Source organism: Protopterus annectens, chromosome 1.part2 (assembly GCF_019279795.1).
Source record: "Protopterus annectens isolate FY-2018-M chromosome 1.part2, PAN1.0, whole genome shotgun sequence".
Classification (NCBI taxonomy): domain Eukaryota; kingdom Metazoa; phylum Chordata; order Ceratodontiformes; family Protopteridae; genus Protopterus; species Protopterus annectens.
Window position 1 is genome coordinate 912,565,515 of NC_056727.1, and position 24,086 is coordinate 912,589,600.

General features: G+C 43.9%; 1 protein-coding gene across 1 annotated transcript in view; it reads left to right on the plus strand.

The window, feature by feature from the left end:
• Positions 1 to 24,086, plus strand: part of PARP1 (poly(ADP-ribose) polymerase 1) — a 2,301,307-nt gene that overhangs the window by 123,079 nt on the left and 2,154,142 nt on the right. Inside the window, exon 4 of the mRNA XM_044060208.1 lies at positions 2,290 to 2,504. Within this exon, the coding sequence (XP_043916143.1) occupies positions 2,290 to 2,504 (215 nt within the window). The remainder of the gene's footprint in view (positions 1 to 2,289; positions 2,505 to 24,086) is intronic.

Consider the following 24,086-nt stretch of genomic DNA (forward strand, 5'->3'; position numbering starts at 1 on the left):
ACGTATTGCTTTCTTCAATCTCTTGCCAAGGGCAATCACCACAAGTTGCCTCACAATGTGGACCTGCTCACACAACAGAATGGATCTCTGTCATCTAAACCTGGAGATGCTTTACTTAACCCTGTGGGTGATAAACTTTTAATTCCCTTCAGACACTGCTTCACTGAGGACATGCTGTCTATACTGTGGGAGGACAGGAAATCCAATACCAGGAGACCCTAAGTTTACAAATGGGAAAGTTTCTCCAAATGGTGTCTCCAAAGGCATAGGGGCCCTTTTCCAGGCGGATGTTCCTCTAGTCTTAGCCTGTGTGTGTGAGCCCATAAAATTAGACCTTTCGTATTCTTCAGTGAAGGTTCACTTGTCTGCTGTCTTTGCCTGCTTACCTCGGGATCCTACTCTACTCTCCAAATTGGATGTAAAACTATTCTTAAAAGGTGTCCTGCACATTAGGCCACCAAAGAAGCCTTTCCCGCCTCCTTGGTACCTAAATTATGTCCTGGAAAAGCTTACACTTGTTCCATTTGAGCCAGCCAGCTCTGCCTCCCTCCAGATGTGCACATGGAAAACAGTGCTTCTGGTAGCCCTTACCTCAGCCAGAAGGGTTTTCAGAATTACAGGTTCTTATGGCTTCCCTACCCTACACTATCTTCCACAAAGCTAGGGTGACCCTATGCACCAACCCCTCCTTCATGCCCAAAGTGGTCAACAAGCTGTCACTAAATCAGTTTATTCACTTACCCACCTTCTTTCCCTCTCCTAAAAATGACCGTGAGAGAATGCTACACTCCCCTGATGTCCACAGACAACTAAGGTTCTATTTGGACAAAACAAAGACCATTAGAAAGTCTACTTAGCTCTTTGTGTCCTTCCATCCCAGGGCACTGGCCAAGGCAGTATCCAAACAAACTATCTCTTGCTGGATAAGGAAAACTTATTGCTTCTGCTGTTCCTACCATGGAAAACAATTTCTTCAGGGGGTCAGTGCACACTCTACAAGAGCCGTATCTGCTTCTGGGGCCTTCCTCAAAGGCCTGGACACAACTTCCATCCTTGAGGCAGCCACCTGGTCCTCCGTACATACCTTCACCAAACATTACAAACTGGACCATATTTCTAGAACCAGAGCAGGCTTTGCAAGACCAATCCTGCAGGAATTCTTGAAATCTGCTGCTTACTTCCTCCACGCTTCCTCCTGTTTAAGCTGTGGTACTCTTCCACAGTATGAATACTGCAACATGAGAATAGAAGGACATAGAATAGTGTGCAAAATCTTACCATAACCATAGATGTCTTTTTCTTCCATGTTGCAGTATTCCTTCCCTCTGACCTATCCCTTCTCATTACACTTCACCTGTCTAGAGGGCATCTGTCTAGACTAGACTGTCTAGACTATTGTCCGACTGAGCAGTCAGTTCTGAGGTCGGTGCGTGCAGATGTTACATTTAAGGCCCCTGGTTTATGGCCCTGCGTGTGACATCCCATGCACTAGCAGCAACCAGGCTTTAGCTTTTGCGTAGGAGCTGACATTCCAGTTGCCTGAGGCCAGAGGATCCCCCACAGTATGAATACTGCAACATGGAACAGAAGGAGCAACTATGGTTATGGTGAGATTTTACACAACTATTCTTTACTCATCACCGGAGGTCCTGCAGTGATGAGGGGAAATGACCTAGACCAAAGATGTACCTTAAAGTAGATATTAGCTGTGTGACCTATGAAACTATCACAAGTTGATGTAGGCTATCCATTAGATCATGACTTGATTTGAAGAGAACTGCTTGCCGCCTTGTTTGAAAAGAGCATCCGAAAGAAAGGTAAAGGAACATTTCAGGTCGTGGGCTTATTTACATATGTCATTGCATTGTGTCAAATCTGTGCGTCTCAGATTTAAAATAACTTGGCTCATATTTTTCAAGTTTAGACTCCATTTTATGACAGTAAAGTGATGAGAGGAATAGTGCACTGCTTGCATTATTTCACAATGATGAATATTCATATTGAAAAGTCATAACATGATTATTCATCTCGCTGGCCTTGTCTAAGAATCATTGCAGCCTGTTAGAAAATCACATCAGTTTCTTGCTGTATTTCAAATATCCATCTGTATTTTGTTTTGTTGCAGTGTTTAGCTTTCTTTCCTACAAAGCCACTGGCTTCTGTTGGTAAATTAAGAACAGTGTCTGTGTGTGAGCTCTTTTTTCTGGTTTTTTTTTTTTTTTTTTTTTTTTTTTATCTAGACACAACACCTAGAGATACACCAGTATTGAGTAATTTTTGTCTTTTTAGGACCAGATTAGGATTTCTAAGAAGATGATTGATCCAGAAAAGCCTCAGTTGGGAATGATTGATCGCTGGTATCATCCTGACTGTTTCGTCAGCCGCCGGGATGAACTGGGATTCATGTCTATGTACAGTGCAACTCAGATCAAGGGCTTCCTCATTCTAAATGCAGAGGACAAAGAATTCCTAAAGAAAAAGTTGCCTGTTACCCAAGGAGAAGGGTATGTGAGATATGGCGCATTGCATACTGTTGTAATTTTTAACTAACTTTGTACAATACTGTAAATGAGTGTTTGCTATAATGCAGTAGTAAAATTCTATAATGCATCCTTTGTTGGCTTTTGAATAACTTAAACCATACGAGGAATCTTGCTGTGTATTCAGTTTATAGAATGTCCGACTATTTTTTTTATACAAAATGCAGTGTGGAGTTGTTTAGATGGGTCTATATTATAACATTGAAGTCTCAAAACTTTGAATGTTATAACATCGAACCCAAAACCACGAAAGCTGAAAACCCAGAAGACTGAGAACAGCGATTCCCCCCCCCGGGAGGGGGGGGATTGCTGTTCAGTATCGAAACACTGCAAACTGTTTCTAAGGTGGGGGGCTTCACCCCCCCCACCCTATACTTAAATATGCCAACTCCGAGATCGCACCACAGTGGAGGAAATAGCGAAGCTGCGGAAACTGCCCACTGAATTCTTTCCCTGGGAAAGAACTCTATGTTCTGCGGCTTCGATATTGTCAGTCTTCGAGGTTTTGGGTTCGATGGTATAACATTCGAAGTTTTGAGAGTTAGATGTTATAATGTAGACCCATTTAGACATATGTTGAGCTTGTTTCTTCGAGTCCCTTGCACTGAGGTAATAGCTTTCTTTGAAGACTCTCTCATTGCATTTCTTCATATCTGTAGCTCCCTTGCTTTTGAGAAATCTACTTTGTCATACTTACAGTGGCATTACCACGCTGAATTTAGCAGAATGTAATCAGATTTACATTTCCTGTACTTTTGTGCCGGGTCAGAATTTTATCCTGTTAAGTTTTTAGTTTGTTTGCTGTCGTAGAATAGATCCTGCATGTGATGGTGAAGAAATGTAAGGCTTGTGTGTCTGCAGTTGCCAGATCAGCTGCCAGAACTTTCATAGCAGCTGTCACTACTGCCTGGGAATGAACACAGTGTTTAGATGTGCCCACAGTACCAGATGTCCTTCATGGATGCATCTGCAGTCATAACAAGTGGGTTGTCCTGTCGTCAGGCAGCCCTGCAGTCGGCCGGATTCCAAAGTCCGGGTCCGGCTTCGGCTGATGTCGCACTCCACCCGACGTCATCTCTGTTGGTCTTCGGGTATAAAAGCATCAGCCGACGCCATTTTCCTCAGTCTTTCTTGCTGCGTGGCGCCCGAAGCAGAAGCTGTTCGCAAGTGCCGGTCGGTCGGATCCAGAGATTACTTCTACGAATACTACTTGAAGACTTCTAAAGCTAAGTACCCGTTGGGGACTCTTTCTTGCCTCAGCCGATGTCAGAAAAAGTTAACAATTATTTAACCTGTGGGAAACAAATACCACATAAAGATTTCCACTCTTACTGTCTGCATTGTTTAGGCCCAGCCCACGACGTAGCAGCCTGTTCGCCTGTGCCTCTTTCAACCGAACGCTTAGGCGTCGGTCGGAGTTTGCAGAACAGTTTTTCGGTTCTGATTTTGCGTACATTATGCCGTCGGATCCTCCGACTACCCCAAAAAGCAAAGATAAAGACCGACACTCGCGGTCCGCGGTTTCGGCCGAAACCACGGTAAAGCAAACGAGTGTCTCGGTTTCGGCGAAACCGAGAAAACTGCTCAAAGTACAGCTGAACCTATTCTTACAACTGAGGCCCTGCTACAACTCTTGAATCGACCTCAGAAATTTTACCCACTACGGTGGTTGACTTATCAGACATCAGCACCTTGGATGCCACTACCCCAGCACGTGGTGCTGCTAGTCCTTCAGCTGCCATGTCCATTAATGCCTTCGCCAGGGCTAAAGCAGCCAAGACTACTAAAACAGTGCCTGTTAAACCCCCACATCCAGGCCCTCTTCTAGTTCTCAAATGCTTTCTTTGGCAGAAGATTTAATTTCTTTAATTAGAGGATCTCAATCTCACCCAGACAGGGCCTCTCAGCCCCCAGAGAAGAGACCTAGGGCAGAGCCCCTGAGCCAGTGTCTTCTGATGATTCTGCTGATGAATCAGACATAACTGACCAGCCTGAGGCTCCCTTCTCCAATTTGAAGATTCTGATGCTGAAGAATCCATTCCAGCTGCTTCCCACCAGAAGAATTCTCCTTTGGGAAACCTTGCATGCCATGCGAGAACAGTTCCAATGGCAGCAACAGGATTTTCAGACTCCAGAAAAGACTTAGGACCTTTCTGCACCTCCCACAGCACAGGCCCTTAGCTATACCTCCTGTCTCTCTGTGGTGGATGATGCTTTCAATGATGTTTGCTCGCTCCAGATTCTTTACCCCAGCCCCTGCCAAACCAGACAGATTTTACAGGGTGCCAGATACTCATCACCACCTTTACAAGGCCCCACTTGCAGACCCAGAAACTATATCCCAGGGTCCCAAGGCAGTAGCCGACCACAGCTAAAACCCTATTCCTTCTGAAAGGGAAGCAAGGTCACTAGACAGATGGGGTAAAAGGTCTACACTTCAGCTACTCTCTCAGCTAGAGCTTTAAACTGTCAGTTTCACATGATACAATACCAAGAGTTTATGCTTGATCAGTTAACTAAAAACTAACCACTGATGAATCTCTTGATAAGAAATATGTATTAGAGATGGTAAATAACATACAACAGGTTAGCAACCATTCCTTAAAATGTGGCTATGATGCACTGGAGGCTTCATTTAGATCAGCCATGACAGGCACAGTGATAAGAAGGCATGCATGGCTAAAGGAACAAGCTTTACGGATCATGTTAAAGCTAAGTTGCTAGATGCTCCTATGGACAAGACAAGTTTGTTTGGTACACCTGCCCAGCAGGTTATGAAGAAAATGGAAGAAAAGGCAAAATCTGTTCAAACTGTTAAAGATTTCTTGCAGGTTCAACCCCCAAGGTTTAGCAGGAACTGGCCTGCCAAAAATTGGTCCTTTCCTGACTCCACAAAATTTCAAAGGGGCAGGAATAGACGTTCCAGAGGCAGAAACCAATCCAGAGGAGGTGCCTACAGAGGACGACAGTGGCAAGGTAACAACAGAGGCACAGACACAGCCACAGTGACTTAATCCTAAATCCACCTACCAGGGAACAAATAGCAGCTCCTCTAGGCGGAAAGTTAACCTTATTTTCAAAGAACTGGCACTACATAACAAAAGACAAGTGGATTTTACAAACCATAGATCAAGGTTACTGGTTTCACTTCCACACTTTACCAGTCAAAAGAGGAATGCCAAATCTACCTCCAAATCAAAAAACAGAGGCTCTACGCCAGATAATGGAGTTAGCAAACATAAGAGCTGTGGAAAGAGTGCCAACAGCAGAACAAGGAAAGGGGTTCTACTCCAGACTATTCCTAGTTCCAAGAAAGGAAAAAGTTGGAGACCAATTCTCGACCTGTCCACCTTAAATACATACATCATTGTCCCAAAATTCAAAATGCTGACCCTACAGCAACTTCTTCCCATGCTGGGCAAGGAGTCTTGGCTGGTAACTCTAGATCTCAAGGAGGCATACCTGCACGTCCCCATTCGACCAATCTGCAGAAGATACCTCAGATTTCTTGCAGGATCAGAGCACTATCAATTCTCAGCATTGCCCTTTGGCTTATCTACTGCCCAGAGTATTCACAAAATGCCTGGCATCAGTAATCGCCCATTGCAGACTACAGGAATTCAAATTTACCCATACCTGGACGACTGCCTGCTACAAGGGACAACAAAAGCAAGCTGACAACAGATTTGCAAAGGGTCATTTACTTGCTACAAGGACTGGGATACACAGTCAATTTACAAAAGTCAAGGCTGATACCATCCCAAACAAGGAGATTCTTGGGCGGAATTGGACACAGTACAACAAATGGCATTCCTGACTACAGAAAAACAAAAGAACTTCCTCTTTACTTCTTGGCACTAACAAAACTGAACAAGTTAACAGCAAGAAAAGTTCTGCAGGCCTTGGGCTTCATGGCATCATGCATAATCTTGGTCCCATTTGCCAGACTACATATGAGAAACTACAGTGGTACCTAAAGAATTTATGGTCCCAACACAGACACAGTCTAGAAACAGAAATCCCACTAATTCCATGCTTAAAACAGGAGTTCCTATGGTGGGCTCAGGCATGCCAGTCAAACCCAGGCCTACCCTTTGCAGATGTCAACCAAGCCAGACCATCACAACAGACGCTTCAGACCTAGGATGGGGGCCCACATGCTGGACAAATGCGTGCAAGGATTGTGGACACAGGATCAACTTCACCTGCACATCAATCTAAAAGAAATGCTGGCAGTAAAACTGGCAATCCAAAAGTTCAAACCATTTCTCAAAGAGGGCCAGTTGATAAGGACAGACAACACCACAGTCATGTGGTACATCAACAAACAGGGAGGCACTCATTCATACCCCCTATGCAGAATGACCTTGGAGCTGTGGACCCTGGCACTCAGCTACAACATTCAGTTACAGGCAATATTTGTACCGGCAAAAGACATTTCTCTAGCAGACATATTAAGCAGTGCGACACCGGATGCCCACGAATGGAAGCTGCACACGGACATCTTCAAGACCATCTCAAAGAAATGGGGAATGCCACAGATAGACCTATTCGCATCACCTCTCAATCACCAGCTCAAAAAATTCTGCACAAGGACATTCCACCCACTAGCATGGAAAGTGGACTCACTCTCCTTCAACTGGAAAGGCCTAACAGCATATGCATTCCCACCTCTTCCTTTGATACACAAGGTACTACTAAAAATCAAGGAAGAACGTCCAAGGATAATCCTGATAGCTCCAAACTGGCCAAGACAACACTGGTACCCACTACTGAAGAGCATGTCTCGAACAATATTTGGCCAATACCCTGATGCCTTTGATGTTAACTCAGAACAACTACAGCATCATACATCCAAACCTAAAACGCTGCAACTGACTGCATGGAACATCACATAGCAGCAGCTAATCCAGAACTTTCCCAAAGAGTTAAAGACATTATTCTTGAAGCAGGCAGACCTTCAACAAGAAGGAACTATGCTGGAAAATGGAAAAGGTTTGTCATTTGGAGTACGGAAAGAGGAAAAGATGTGTCAAACATAGATATGCCTAACATTCTGGAGTATCTGGCCGAACTTCTTCATTCAGGCCTGTCCTACTCCTCCATCAAGATACATGCATCAGCTTTTTCAGCAGAATACAGCTTTGATACACCTGTTTTTACACATCCTTTGCTCAGGCAGTTCCTCAGAGGAATCAAGAATGTAAAACCTCCAAGGAAACCACCATTACCAGCTTGGGATTTAAACTTTGTGCTAGAAAAGTTGACACTATCACCCTTTGAACCAGCAGCAACAGCAGACCTACAACACCTGTCATGGAAAACTGCTTTCCTACTGGCAATTACTTCAGCAAGGAGGGTTTCAGAACTTCAGGCCTTAATGGCAGTGCAACCCTTCCTAATCTTCCACCAAGATAGAGTGTCCATGAGGACTAATCCTACATTTATGCCCAAGGTGGTATCCAGAGTGTCTTTAAACCAGGCAATCCACCTACCTACCTTCTTTCCCAACCCACAAAACAGAGCGGAAAGAATACTGCATACCTTGGATGTACATAGACAGCTACGCTACTACTTGGACAGAACAAAAAATAGCAGAAAGACTGACCAACTTTTTGTAGCCTATGCAACAGGAAGGGAAGGAAAAGCTATTTCCAAACAGACAATCTCCAAATGGATAGGAAATTGCATACGATACTGTTACTCCTTCCATGGAAAACCAATTCCACAGAACATAACACCTCATTCTACAAGGGCAACAGCCACTACCACAGCCTTCTTGAGGAGTGGCAACCAAAGACATTATTGAGGCGGCTACTTGGACCTCCGTGCATACATTTGCCAAGCATTATAATTTGCCTCTATATTCTAGATCCCGAGCAGGGTTTGCCACTGCTGTACTGCAAGGGATCCTAAACACACCATAATCTAGTTTTATCCTCCTCCCTAGTTGGCTATGGTATTCTACCCAGTTGTTATGACTGCAGATGCATCCATGAAGGACATAGTACAGTTTTGTACCTACCATAAATGTAGATGTCCGAACTGGATAGCATCTGCAGTCAGGATTACCCTCCCTCCTTCCCCTCTGTGGTACTCCTAGGGTGTTTACCCTCCTAATAGCTAGCTGTTGGGGGGGAGTCTTTTATGGTGTATTTGTTTGTATATATGTACATATATGCTTATTGTTGTGTTTACCTCTATCTATTTGGAAACATTGGCATCTATCCAAATTTTAGCCTGCAAGAGGGCTACTGGCATCTGGGGCAAGAAACACTGAGGAAAATGGCGTCGGCTGATGCCTTTATACCCGAAGACCAACAGAGATGACGCCGGGTGAAGTGCGCCATCAGCGAAGCGGACCCGGACTTTGGAATCCGGCCGACTGCAGGGCTGCCTGACGACAGGACAACCCAGTTGTTATGACTGCAGATGCTATCCAGTTCGGACATCTACATTTATGGTAGGTACAAAACTGTACTTTCTTCATCCTGGCCACTCATTTGAAAGTGAAGGGAGACATTGTGCCTGGGTTGGAGGGAATCCATAGCTGAGGTTGGCAGGAAGCCAGTCCTCTGCTAAATCCTCTTCAAACAAATGCTGCTATTTTATTCATCTTCACTTTTTTGCCTCTGTGCTGGTGAGGGATAGAGTTCACACTCGTTACTGGTTGGCTACCATGAAGATGGTAGAAGTGCTCCTCTGCACACAGTATTGGGAGACTGTCCCAGTGTCCAAAGACTGCACTTCCTGTGCTTGAGCACATGACCGTGCATCTACTGAGATGGCCGTAGTATGTCTTGGCATAAGGCTTAATGTTTGAAATTGGGCTTGGAAAGACTTTTCCTTTTGCTTTCTGTATGATGATTTGCTTTCCATATGACAGTGATTCACTTGCAAGAATTGAGAAGTTTCCCATTGGCCCTTTCATAGCTGACCGACTTATGGTCATACCTATTACTTTGGATATGGGCTTGATGCTCATGTGGTGGAATATGACCAAGAGAGTTGAGGCGTTCACTCTTCTGTGTAGTTATGACAACTCTTATTTCCCAAGTATATTCCTGTTGAGCACATAGATAGCTGTCTGCCAAGATGGCTGTAGCATGCCCTGGTGTATTTGAGCTTGGAAAGACATTTCCTCTTGCTTTCCTGTATGATAGTGAATCACTTTGCAAGAAGTGAGAAGAATTCTGAGCCCTTCCTGTCTGACAGACCTGATGTTCATCGTGTTTCACTGTTGCAGTCATTACACTTGGGTTAACCTGCTGGCAGGCTACCCGCAGTCGGCCTGAATTCCAAAGTCCCGGTCCAGCGTCTGTTGCTATTGCCTCTTTCCTGACGTCAGTGTGCCAGGGGGATATAAGATGCAGCCGACGCCATTTTCTTCAGTCTTTCTTGCCGCGCAGTGCCCGAAGCAAAAGCAGTTTGCAAGTGCCGGTCGGCTGATTCCTGAGATTTTCGAATTTGAATTTCAGATCCGAAGTCTTCAATAAAGCTAAGTACCCCATTGGGGAAACTTTTTCTTGTTCCAGACCGATGTCAGTAAAAGGTAACAATTGTATTTCTTGTGGGAAGCAAATACCTCATAAGGATTTTCATTCTTACTGTATTCCTTGCCTAGGCCCTGACTACGATGTTGCTAGTTGTCTGTTTTGTGTTAGATTCAACCAACGCACTAAGCGTCGGTTCGATTTTGCTTTACATTACTTTGGCTGAAGGTTTAACTATAACATGCCGTTGGAACAACCAACGACTGGAGTCCATAAAAAACGCAAGGACAAAGAAAAAGACAGGCATCCAAGGTCCAAACCGACTAAGCCTCTTCTAGGCCAGTTGCTTGTTTTCAGTGAGGCGCTTTAGCAGCCCCTGACACACACTACCTCAGAGCCACAGGCCGCCTCCCATGTGGAGACAGCTAGGCCTCTGGAAACTCAAGGTATTGGGCCTACGGAAACAATTTCCTCAGATGGGTCCTGAGCCGCTGAGCAGGCATCCGCTTCTGAGGGTGTTTTCAGACGTACACAGCTTACTATCTAGACCTCTTCAACAGCCAAGGCAAAGTCTTAAACACATTTAAAGACAAAGAAACAAGTACAGCATTCTCCTGGACAGTCATCCATGCCTAAGAAACAGATGCTCAAAATGGCCGAGAACCTAATTACTTTGATCAGGGGCTCCCATCCCCCTCCTGATAAAAGGCCTAGGCAAGACACTGACTATGACTCCTCTGACCAGGTTTCTATTTCTTCTGACTCCTCTTCAGAACAGGGATATTCTCTCCCTCCCTATGAGGACTTTGATGCTGAAGAATCTATCCCTTCAGCCTCTCCTCCTGAGGACTACTCTTTTGGAGGAACCCTGCACACCATGAGGGAACATTTCCATTAGGAGAGCCAGGATTATTCAGAATCTGAGAAAAGGCTCAGAGACTTTCTTTTATTGCCTCAGCACAGGCCTCTTGCTATATCCCCCTGTACTAGATATTGTTGATGTTTTTTCTGAATCCAGCTTGACTCCTGATTCTTTACCACCTGCACCAGTTAAGCCAGATAGGTACTATAGGGTTCCAGATTCTCATACATTTCTTTATAAAAACCCTGCTGCTGATCCAGAAACAATTTCTCAAGGTCCCAAAGGGGTCAAGGCTTCCATTGCAAAAAAACCCTGTTCCCTCTGATAGGGATTCTAGAGCACTGGACAGATGGGGGGAAAAAGGTTTACACTTCAGCGACTTTAGCTGTAAGGGTGTTAAACTGTCAGTCTCACATGCTTAAATATCAACAATACCTAATGTCTTTGCTAAAACAGAAAATGCTTACAAGCTCTGAATGTCCTGAGAACAAGGAAATGCAGGATTTATTGCATGCAGCTGAACAAGTGGGAAAGCATACTTTGCAATGTGGTTTTGATTCATTAGAGGCATCTTGTAGAGCCGCAGTTACAGGTTCTGTCATTCGAAGGCATGCTTGGTTAAAAGAACAGAGTTTACCTGATCATGTTAAAGCAAAATTATTGGATGCTCCATTACAGCATGATACTTTGTGTGGTGTTAAGGCAGAAGAGGTGTTAAAGAAAATGGAGGATAAAGCAAAATCAATGCAGACAGTAAAGGATTTCTTACAGGTTCAGCCACCTAGATTTAGCAGGAACTCTTATAAAAATTGGTCCTTTCCAGTGTCAGACAGGCCACAGAGAGGCAGATCTCAGCCCCAAGGCTCATACAGACCTAAACAATGGGGCGCTTCAGCCCCCAAAGGCGGAGAAGACATCACAATCTTTCCTCTACAAATGCCAAGCACTTACCTTTTGGCAACACCCTTGGGGGGGAAACTAGTACTTTTCTCACAAGATTGGCACATCATCTCCCAGGACAAATGGGTACTGAATATTGTCTCTCGGGGTTCCAGGTTCCACTTTCACACCCTACCAAGGTCAAAAGGTATGCCAGACCTGCCACAGAATAAATGGGCAGAGGCACAAAAACAAATTTCTGCTCTCATGGACATGAGGGCTGTACAAAAAGTACCACAGCAAGACTTTTCTTGGTACCCAGAAAGGACAAAGCCTGGAAACCAATACTGGACCTGTCTATTCTAAATACTTTCCTGGGTGTTCCAAAATTCAAAATGCTGACACTGCGGCAACTTCTACCCATGCTGGGCAAGAAGGCTTGGCTAGTTACTTTGGACCTCAGAGGCATACATGCATGTTCCAATCAGACAATCTTGCAGAAGATGCCTCAGATTCATAGCTGGCTCAATGCATTACCAATTCTCTGCACTGCCCTTTGGCTTATCTACTGCGCCCAGGGTCTTCACAAAATGCCTGGCACCAGTAATTGCATTTTTCCAGACAAAAAGGAATTCAAATGTATCCCTACTTGGATGACTGCCTTATTCAAGCAGAGAGCAAGGACATTCTACTAAAGCATCTGGTGTTTGTAAAAAGATTACTAATTTGCCTAGGGTACACAGTAAACAAAAAGAAATAAAAACTAGTGTCCTCTCAAGAGATAATATTCCTGGGTGCAAGCTTAAATACAACTGCCCAGATGGCTTATCTCACGCCAGACAAGCAAAGGCAACTGACTCATTACTTTCAAATGATGGCAACAAAGACCCAGCTACCTGCAAAAAACATTCTGCTGACTTTGGGCTTCATGGCATCCTGCATCCTACTAATTCCATATGCAAGACTGCATATGAGGAAGCTACAATGGTACCTAAAAAGTGTTTGGACTCATTGCCACAGCCTAGAAACAATCATAACTCTTATTCCCCGCTTGCAACAGGAGTTTCGATGGTGGGCACTGGCTTGTCACCACAACAAGGGACAGCCTTTCACTTCTACCACAGCCGGGTAGACACTAACAGATTCATCGGATTATGCCTGGGGGGCACACATGGCAGGAAAATGTATTCAGGGCATGTGGCCCGCGGACCAAACACATCTTCATATCAATCAAAAAGAGATGCTAGCTGTACAGAATGCCCTGACAGCCTTCAAGGACGTACTACATCCAGGACAACTATTGCTAAAGACGGACAATACTACAGTTATGTGGTCCATAAACAAGCAAGGAGGCACACATTCCTACCCCCTCTGCAGGCAAGCCATGACTTTGTGGAACACAGCAGTGACTTATCAAGTACATCTGCAGACACAATTCCTGCCAGGAAAGAAAAATACTCTGGCAGACGAACTAAGCAGAAACCTCATGGACCCTCATGAGTGGAAACTAGATCCACAGGTCTTCAGCATGATAACAAGGAAATGGGGATGCCCAGACCTAGATATTTTTGCCTCCCCTCACAACTACCAACTTCACAGATTCTGCACAAGGACTTATCACTCACAAGCATGGAAAGTGGATGCTCTATCGTTCAGCTGGAAAACCCTAACAGTTTATGCCTTTCCACCACTGCCTCTCCTTCCCAAAGTACTCCTAAAAGTCAGACGAGATGCCAAAAATTGTTCTGATTGTCCCAGACTGGACATGCCAGCACTGGTACCCAGTCCTAAAGAGCTTGCCTCAAGGCCCAGCCTGGACTTTACCACAAATTCCTCAACTTCTGACTCAAAACAATCAGATCCTGCACAGCCAACTCAGAATCTTAAATCTGGCTGCATGGCAAATAATATAGCCACTCAGAACACACCTCTCTCTAAAGCTGTTATGGATGTCATTTTGGAAGCCAGGAGGCCCAGCACCAGGAAATCTTATGCAGAAAAATGGAAGAGATTCTGTGCTTGGAACCAGGCACAAGGACTTAAACCACTTGTTCCAAATATTCCTCAGATTTTACAATACCTAACTGAGATGCTGGACAAAGGACTGTGCTTCTCATCAATTAAGATCCATGCCTCTGCCATTTCAGCTCATTACAATACGGAGCCTCCTATTTTCTCACATCCACTGCTAAGACAGTACCTCAGAGGGGCAGAAAACATAAGACCCCCAAGGAGAGCACAGATACCTACATGGGACCTCAACTTTGTCTTGGAAAAGCTCACACTGCCTCCTTTTGAGCCAGCCAATACAGCTGATATAAAATTCTTATCATGGAAAACTGCTCTGCTCCTAGCAGTAACTTTAGCAAGAAGAGTCTCCGAGTTGCAGGCATTAATAGCAGTGGAACCTTTTATCATTTTTCATCCGGACAGGGTTTCTCCAAGGACAAACCCAACATTTATGCTAAAGGTTGTATCCAGTGCGGCTCTTAACCAAACCATTCATTTGCCAACATTTTATCCAAATCCCCAGAATAAAGGGGAGAGACTTCTGCACTCTTTGGACATACACAGGCAGCTACGCTTCTACTTGGACAAAACAAAAGCTTTCAGAAAAAATGAGCAACTGTTTGTAGCATATGCTGCAGGATCACAAGGAAAGGACTGTTTCAAAATGGATAGGACACTGCATTCATTTCTGCTATGCACAGCATGGCAAGTCAGTGCCTAAGAACATTAGGCCACATTCTACCAGGGCAACAGCCACTTCAGCAGCCTTTCTCAGAAGAGTACCAACCAAGGAAATCTTGGAGGCTGCAACTTGGAGTTCAGTGCACACTTTTACCAAGCTTTACCACTTACCTCTTTACTTTAAATCCAGAGCAGGTTTTGCCACTGTAGTTCTGCAGGGCCTCATAGCCACTCCTAATCCTATTTAGACCCAGCCACCCTACCTCAGCTTTGGGATTCAACCCAAGTGTAATGACTGCAACAGTGAAACACGATGAACATAGTACAGTTGTGTACCTACCATAAATGTAGATGTTCGAGTGTATTCACTGTTGTACCCACCCTCCATCCCCCTTTCTTTGCTGGGACTTATCTATACTTCTCTATCCTATACAACCTATGTGGTGTATTTGCTTGTAGATGAAGGTATTTTTATTTTACTGTATGTTTTTATAAGCAATATGTATTGCCTACCTTCTTGGGGGCACCTGATATCTGGGGCAAGAAAAACTGAAGAAAATGGCGTCTGCTGCATCTTGTATACCCCTGGCGCACTGACGTCAGGGAAGAGGCGACCGCAACAGACGCCGGGCCAGGGTTTTGGAATTCAGGCCGACTGCAGGTAGCCTGCCAGCCAGATAACCCAAGTGTAATGACTGCAACAGTGAATACACTCTAACATCTACATTTATGGTAGGTACACAGCTGTACTTTATCATACCTGCTCCTTTGGACCTGGATGTGATGATCATGTAGTGGAATATGACTGGGAGAATTAAGGAGTGCACACTTGGGTAGTACAGATTGATGCCTTTGCAAGACGCAGTGTAAGCCTGTTGCTTCTGACATCACCTTCTGCCAGCACTTTAGTTGCACTGGGGATTCGTAAATCGCTCCAAAAGCCAACAAAAAAAATGATGCAACACAATGGTGGACAGAATCTTTGGTGAAAATTACAAATCCAGTAAAAACTATTAGACTTGCGAAACTCCTCCGATATTTAATGCTCACAGTATTCACCAAAAAGTTTTGTGAATATTGTGAGCTTTAAATATCTGTGGCATTTTTAGAGTCTAGTAGTTTTTATTGTATTCATTGATAGTTTCCCAGTATACTCCTGTTGGTTAATATATACTCTTACAGAAGAAGTGTTTGAATTTTCCAAAGGTTTGCTGTACTGTTTGTGTTAGATAGAGCTGTCCATTTACAAAGAAGAAAGGTATGTGAGTAATGTTTCCTTTGTCTATATTAAGGTATTTATATTTCATTCCTTCTGATGCTGTAGATACAAAGAACTGAGGTTTCTACTTCTGAAGCAGATTTACTTAATCCTTGCTATCTCTATGCCCTAGGTGTAGGGGTCCTGTCCCCTGGTACTTAGCTCTCTTAATCTCCCACAGCCTCACAACTATAACCCTTTACAAGCTCTCTTTAACTTCTTTAGCTTCACTATCTTTAACCAACTTAAAATTCCTAGAGCTGTGCTCACTTGACTAAACCTGTAGTTAATGTAAATGTTGTGAATCATTTTCTACTTTCTACTTTATGTATATAAAGCAAGCATGATCTGATTCCTCAACAAATGTAATTTAACTGACACTCGCTCTCAGCACTCATTTTCCCTTGCATCAAAAGTAACAATCACCCTTCTCTCTTAACAGATTCTTCCAACTATGCTTGTTGTAAATTCTTATTTGTGTTTCCCAATACAATGTTAACTTGTGTACTCCTGCATTTTATTGTAATTTGAACTTGTACAATGCTTTCTTGGAGCTTTTCTCCCTGGGCCTCCACTGAAAATGGGTCATGTTGACCCAGTGGACTTCCCCGGTAACCAAACTGGAAATAAATAAATTTGGATAATGACTCATCCTGTTTATAGGTTCCAAGAAGACACTGGACAATATGTAATAAGTTTATTAAAATTCCGTAAAGTAAAATGTTAACCAAATTTGCTTTGCATTTTCAAAACAAAACACATAACACCTTCGTAAATGTCTAGTCCACTGACCCTTTCAGCCAAAAAGAAGGTTCCAGGCTGCAGGTCTCTCCAGGCTCCAAGGTTGCAGACATCATTCAGGCTTAACTTTCAGCTGTAAAAACTGGTACTTCTACAGTGTATAGTCCACAGGTTAGCCCTGACTGGGACTTCTCTCATTTCATGCTTGCAAGCCTTCCTTTCAGGAAATACTTAAAGCACTAACTACCTGAATTTAGTCATCCAGGCTACTCCCCTTTATACTATAGTAATTGAAGATAAAGACCTTGTGATATGGCTAATAGCTGTGACAGTGTTACTACACTCCATACGTTCTAAGAGTGCATTTAGAAGCATGTATACTTTTTCCATAACTAACTAATTTTATGTCCTGTTGGTACTATTGCTGATACCTACATTTAGGGAAAACTTTCTGGTTTATGAGGTACTCTTTGGATTGGCCTGTGGGTTGTCTGCGTGTTTTATGGAGAATGGATTGAGTGAACAGCTTGGGGAAAAATTGAGCTTTAAGAAGTTCTACCCTTCAGACTTGGATGCAGTCTCTTTGGTGATCTTTTATCACCCAGAGTGGGTGTGCTGTACAGGACCAGGGGCGTGCTGTACACCGCAACCATCCTAAGAATGGAACTGATTTTATAGTCTCTTCAAAAGTCCTAGATGCCACATTACCCTGTTGTCCTTTTATCTTAGAGGAATTCAGAGGCTATGGTTAGAGTGAACAAATGGCTGCTTCCCTTTGCCACTTTATGAATTAGGGTTGTAAAGTGCCTGTCCCCTATTGTACACCAGGAGCAAGAAAAGCTGTCAGAGTTGCCTTATTCTGGGCTGAAAGTGTTTCATACTCTTGCAGGGCTGCTTGTATGTCACCTGTTTTTAATTTTAATTGTACTGATGATTTTAATGCATGTAGCCAATGTCATGTCTACAGCTGATCATGTGTCTTGTGTGTAGTAACTTTTATCATCCACAGCAAACAGTTATACCTTTGTGGGATGTAATGTCTTGGCATATTGTAAACCTATCTCAAGAAATAATCCTAAATGACCATGTCAGTTGGCCTAAGAACATTGAAAGTTGAAGGGCCATGCTATCTGTTTATGTAGAGTAACTCATTTGTACAAACAGCCATTAGAATTGATAGTCTGTGGCAAAGGTTATTCTTGATTGGTTATTAACAGATGACCCTAGCAAATTTCTCATCTAGGAATTGTGCCGAATTCCTAGTAACGTTAACCTAACTTAAGTTTTATGACAGCATGCGAGAATACAAAGACATATCCAGTACGACATATTGTATATGGGTCAGTCTCATGAGTAAATAGAGGGGTAGGTTTTGAGATCAAATATCTATTAAAATTTACTGATCCAGGTAGAAGTGTTGGGGCTGAAGCTTAATGAAAGCTAAAATGTAAGTAATGAAAGTGAATAACATTAGCTTATGTTCTGCTGAAGTACTGCATGAAACTGCAGCATTTAAGTGGTGATCTCTGACCCCCCATCTTTTAAATTTCATGAAGTTTAAATGAAGTTCAAAAAGGCCCAACAGTCAGTATTAAGTGAATACTTTACTTTTTGTTTTAACAAATTTACTTAATTACATGAAACAGTAATGTTTAAAAACGGTAGTGGCAGTGATCGCCACCTCGTCTGTTAAAACTGTATATGTAAATAAGTGTTTTTCACGTAGTCCTTTGTTTCAAGAGGTTTCATGCTGGAGTAGTACAGCATACTGCATTTCTCCTTCATAAATCAACCCCCCTTATTTAAAAAAATATATTGGTGTAAGCTTCTGGACTTGTGTAAGTATATATGGCAATTGGAAATGAGTTAAAATTTAGTAGCGATACCATTATATTTGCCTTTAAACATGGCAAGTGGAAATCTTCTTTAGTGTTCTACACCACCTAACTTCCTCTTCCATGTAGTAAGACTCTAGTCTATGCCAGTACCATGACTTGTTGATAAGTTCGTATATTTTTACTGGACTAAGGACCACAAGGGCCTTTAAAAGCCTACCATGCACCCCAAACCCATCTGGATCCCGAGTACCATGGGTGTCTGTACGGGGGCGTGGGGAGGCAGACATGTTACTAGAGAGGTAACCAAAGGAGTTGTAGGGTGGTGTTAGGATAATACTTTTCTTATTGATAGCCTCTGAACATAAGGGACATGGGGCCATCTGGGGGTTCATTTATGGTTTCCTGTACAATTGTCAAGACTTTGTTTGAATAAAGTCAGGGATGAACCCTGTTTAACATGGATGTGGAACCTGTTGCATAGCATGGGGATCCTTTGGAACAAGCATATCTCTCCACCATGATCTGTTTGTTTCAAGTGAAATTTGGATCGCTGGATCTAGTGTTTCTGGTGCAGTTTGTTTTGCACATGTGCAACAGATCCTTCAAGGCTGGGTCTGAGGAAGCCCTGTTAGCCAGGCAAAGACTCCTTTCAGCAGCCTTTGGGAGACTGAACACCACATTCTTCAGTGTTGGAGTAGTAGGTCCAGTATATTTGATCCTCTGGTTGGAGCCTGCACTGTGTGTTCCATGGTATTTGTGGTTAAAGTCCAGGAAGCAGTGTGCCTGTGAGTTTCAGGTAGTCTGTCTCCTAATCTATAAGGGGTAGTCAGTCACCCATGAACTGGATGTTTAGTTGGATGGGGGTGCCTCTAGCAGGTTTACATAAGAGTCTTGCATCTCAAGGGACATAGATAATGACCTGTAGCTAGCCATGCTATGGTGACTGACCTGATTGATGGTGACTTGCATGTGGATAAGCTTCATAGTATCCTGTTTAACCAACATGGAGATATGTTTGTTGCTAACTTAGATCGAGACATCTCCACCTTTAGCCCCAGTATTTGTTGCTTTTGGTATAACTGTGTGGAAGGCACAGTAGTCTTGCACTGCTGGAATACTTTCTAAGGCTTTATACAAAGTCTCTGTCATGGCACAGATTTCTGCATGCTCCAGTGTGTTGGGGGGGCTTTGAAAGGTTAGGAGTTTTTTGATGTTCTTCGTCTCACATTGCTGCAGTCATAACCTGTGGGTAGTCCGCTGTCCTCGGTCGGCCCGAATACCAAAGAGTTAGGCTGGCGTCGGTCATGGGCACCCGGAGCTGACGTCAGTACGTAGTAGTACTTAAGCGCATGACCAACGCCATATTCTCAGTCTTTCTTGCCGCGTGGTCCGAAGCAGAAGCAGCGTTTGCAAGTGCCGTTCGGCGTTCTGAAATTTTCAGTTATCGAGTTTCAGACCGAAGACCAAGTTGGGCTAAGTACCCCATTGGGGAAACTTTTTGTCTTTTCTTGCCTCAGTTAATCCGGATGTCAGAAGAAGTTAATAATTGTATTTCTTGTGGGAAACCGATACCTCATAGGGACTATCACTCTCTCTGTATTCCTTGCTTGGGGCCTGAACACGGCGTCGGGTGTCGCTTTGCGCTAGATTTAATAAGCGCACCATTAAACGAAGATTAGACTGTGCCAGGCTTGTTTTCGGTAAGCGGTGTAACTACAACATGCCGTCGGATCCTCCGACGCCCGCTACCACTAAAAAATGTAAAGATAAATCTTTAAGGTCTAAACCGGAGGAGTCCGTTGCGGACGCCGGTTCTATGGAACATCTGGTTGAATCTGTGGATCCGGCCGAGGTCTCGGCTGAATCACAGGGGGAACCTTTACTTTTGCAGGAGTTGGCCTCTCAGGAGTTAGGCCAGGCCGAGGGTGCTTCTCGGGTATCTGTAGTTCCATCCTTACAAAAGGATATTAGGCCTTCTACCTCAGTGGCCAAAGGCCATGCTAAGGCTAAACCTGGTCTTACTGGTACTGGCCATAGCCCTAGTTCTTCAGCTTCTGTTCCTAAAAAACATATGTTGAAAATGGCAGAGGATTTGATTACTTTGATCAGGGGATCTTTGCCCCCACCAGAGAAGAGGCCTAGGGTGGAGACAGAATTAGAGGGAATGGAGCATTCTTCAGACTACTCTGAGTCCTCAGCTGAGGATATTCAGGATTACCCTCCCTATTCAGATTCGGATGCAGAGGATTCCTGTCCTTCTGCTTCTCCTCCAGAGGATTTTTCCTTTTCTGAAACTTTACATTCCATGAGGGAACATTTCAAGTGGGAAGGTCAGGATTTTTCAGATTCTCGAAAAAGGCTTAGGGAATTTTGTTTTTACCACAACATAGGCCTCTGGCTATTCCCCCTGTCTTAGATGTTGTTCAGGATGTTTTTTCTGAAGCTTCACTTAATCCTGATTCTTTACCCCCTGCTCCTGTCAAGCCAGACAGATATTACAGAGTTCCAGAAGCACATAAATATTTGTATAAGAGTCCTAGAGCTGACCCGGAAACTATTATTCAAGGGCCGAAGGGTGTCAGGGCTTCTGTGGTTAAGAATCCAGTTCCTTTGGATAAAGATTCTAGAGCGTTGGATAGGTGGGGGAAAAAGTGTACACCTCTTCTACGTTAGCTATGAGGGCTTTAAATTGCCAGTTTCATATGCTGAAGTATCAGAACTTTTTGTTAGGCCAATTGAAATCTAAGGTGGATGCTTTATCTGAGGGTATAGAGTGTAAGGAATTGCAGGAGCTGGTTCATGCTTCAGACCAAGTTGGAAAACATTCTTTGCAGTGTGGTTTCGATGCTCTTCAGGCTTTATCCAGGGTGGCTGCTACGGGTTCAGTTATTCGTAGACATGCCTGGCTTAAGGATCAAAATTTGTCAGAGCATGTTAAAGCTCGGATTTTGGATGCTCCTCTTCAATCTGAAGTTCTTTTTGGTTCTCCTGTGGAGTCAGTTTTGAAAAAGATGGAAGATAAAGCTAAGTCTATGCAGACGGTCAAGGTTTTGCAGGTGCAGCCCCCTAAGTTTAGCAGGAATTGGCCTGCTAGAGGATGGTCCTACCCTTCTTCGGACTTTCAGTCTAAGGGCAGGTCTAGACGTGGTAGAGGCAGGGCTCACGCTCAGGGTTCTTTCAGACCTAGGACTTGGAGTTCTCCTGCACAGTCTTCTGGTGAGGGCAGGGGTCAGCCTTTCCGTAAACAGACCCAATGACCTGTATTTTCAGCTGCCAGATCCTTCTTTTCTGGCAGCTCCTCTAGGAGGAAAGTTGGCACTTTTCAAACAAAACTGGCATTTGGTCACCCAGGACAAATGGGTGTTGGAAATAATAAATCAAGGTTACAAGTTTTACTTTCACACTTTTCCTCCTTTCAAAGGCATGCCGGATGTGCCTCCTCAGCAAAGGCTGGAGGCTCAGGAGCAAATTTCTTTGCTTTTACAGATGGGAACTATCCAGGTGGTACCTCCGTCAGAAGTAGGCCTAGGGTTTTATTCCCGTCTATTCCTAGTGCCAAAGAAAGGAAACACTTGGAGGCCAATTCTGGATTTGTCCATTCTAAATACCTACCTAGACATTCCAAAGTTCAAGATGTTAACATTACAACAACTTCTGCCTATGCTAGGCAAAGATCACTGGATGGTAACCCTGGATCTCAAAGAGGCCTATCTTTACATTCCTATCAGGCCCAGCTGCAGGAGATTCCTGCGTTTTAGGGCTGGTACTTCTCATTATCAGTTCTCTGCATTGCCCTTTGGTTTATCTACTGCTCCCAGGGTGTTCACAAAGGTCCAGGCTCCTGTGATAGCTTTCTTCAGACAGAGGGGAATACAAATTTATCCTTATCTGGACGATTGCCTGATCAAGGCAAAGACAAGTTACTTCAACATCTGCAGTATGTAATGGCAGTTTTAAGGTGCCTAGGGTATTCTGTGAACGAAATAAAGTCCAGTCTAGTACCCTCACAGGATATGTGCTTTCTGGGTGTGAGACTGAATACAGCTTCTCAGATGGCTTTTCTGACCCGGACAAACAAAGAACTCTTCACCTATACTTCCAGCAGTTATCAGTACTGTCCAGGCTGACTGCAAGGACAGTCCTTCAAGCCTTGGGGTTCATGGCATCTTGCATTCTAGTACTTTTCAATGCCAAACTGCATATGAGGAAGCTACAATGGTATCTCAAAACTGTATGGACTCAACACTGCCACGATTTGGACACTGTCATTCGGATAATACCTTGCATCCAGAAGGAATTCTTGTGGTGGGCGCAGGAATGTCACCTAAACAAGGGACTCTCTGTGACCCGACCAGAGGCAAGTCAGATCATAACGACGGATGCCTCGGACTTGGCTTGGGGAGCACACTTCAATGGGAAATGGATTCAAGACACGTGGCCTCCCAGACTACAACATCTGCATATCAACATGAAGGAGATGTTAGCAGTCCAATTTGCCCTGATGGCCTTCAAGGACCTACTTCAACCAGGACAGGTGTTGATTCGAACAGACAACACAACAGTCATGTGGTACATCAACAAGCAGGGGGGAACCCATTCTTACCCTCTTTGCAGACAAGCAGTGATATTGTGGGAGACTGCTCTGAGTTTGCACATCACTCTTCAAGCACGGTTTCTGCCAGGAGCACAGAACTCCCTAGCAGATGTATTGAGCAGACAAATTGTGGACCCCCACGAGTGGAAATTGTTTCCTCAGGTATTCCAACAGTTGACAGTGGCTTGGGGAACTCCAGACATAGATCTGTTCGCTTCTCCACTAAATTTCCAACTACCAAAATTTTGCACAAAGATGTTTCACCCAAAAGCTTGGAAAGTGGATGCTCTATCTTTCAGTTGGAAATACCTTCACGTCTATGCTTTCCCTCCTCTGCCTCTCCTTCCCAAGGTACTCTTGAAAGTCAGGCGGGACAAGCCTTGCATGATTCTAATAGCACCAGATTGGCCACGTCAGCACTGGTATCCTCTGCTGAGGAGTTTAATTCAGGAGCCTCCTTGGCCTTTGCCACAGATTCCTCACTTGTTGTCCCAGTCAAGCAATCATTTGCTCAATGTCAGGATGCAGTCCCTGCATCTAACAGCCTGGCGTATTCTGTTTTAGAGCCTGTGGGGTCTCAGCTTCCTCAACAGGTTTTAGATGTCATTTTGGAAGCCAGGCGGCCCAGTACTAGAAAAGTTTATGCTGATAAATGGAGGAGATTTTTCTTTGGAGCACAGCAAAGGGCTTTGATGTCTCAGTACCTAATTTGAGTTTTACGCTACAGTACCTTACTGAATTACTAGACAAGGGTTTGTCATTTTCCTCTGTGAAGGTTCATGCTGCAGCCATTTCTGCTCACTATGATTGTGACCCTCCTTTATTTTCTCATCCTTTGTTTAAGCAATTCCTTAGAGGGGCAAAAATATAAGACCCCACGAGAGCTCCTACTCCTTCCTGGGATCTCAATTTTGTGTTGGAGAAGCTTACTTTACCTCCTTTCGAACCTGCAGCTACGTCTGAGCTGAAGTTTTTGTCTTGGAAAACTGCTTTTGTTGGCCATTACCTCTGCTAGGAGGGTCTCTGAATTGCAGGCACTCATGGCAGTTGAACCTTTCTGGTATTCCATAAGGATAGGATGTCTTTGCACTAACCCTACTTTTATGCCTAAAGTGATTTCTAATGTGGCCTTGAACCAGTCTATTCATTTGCCTACTTTTTATGCTGATCCCCAAAATAAGGGAGACAAA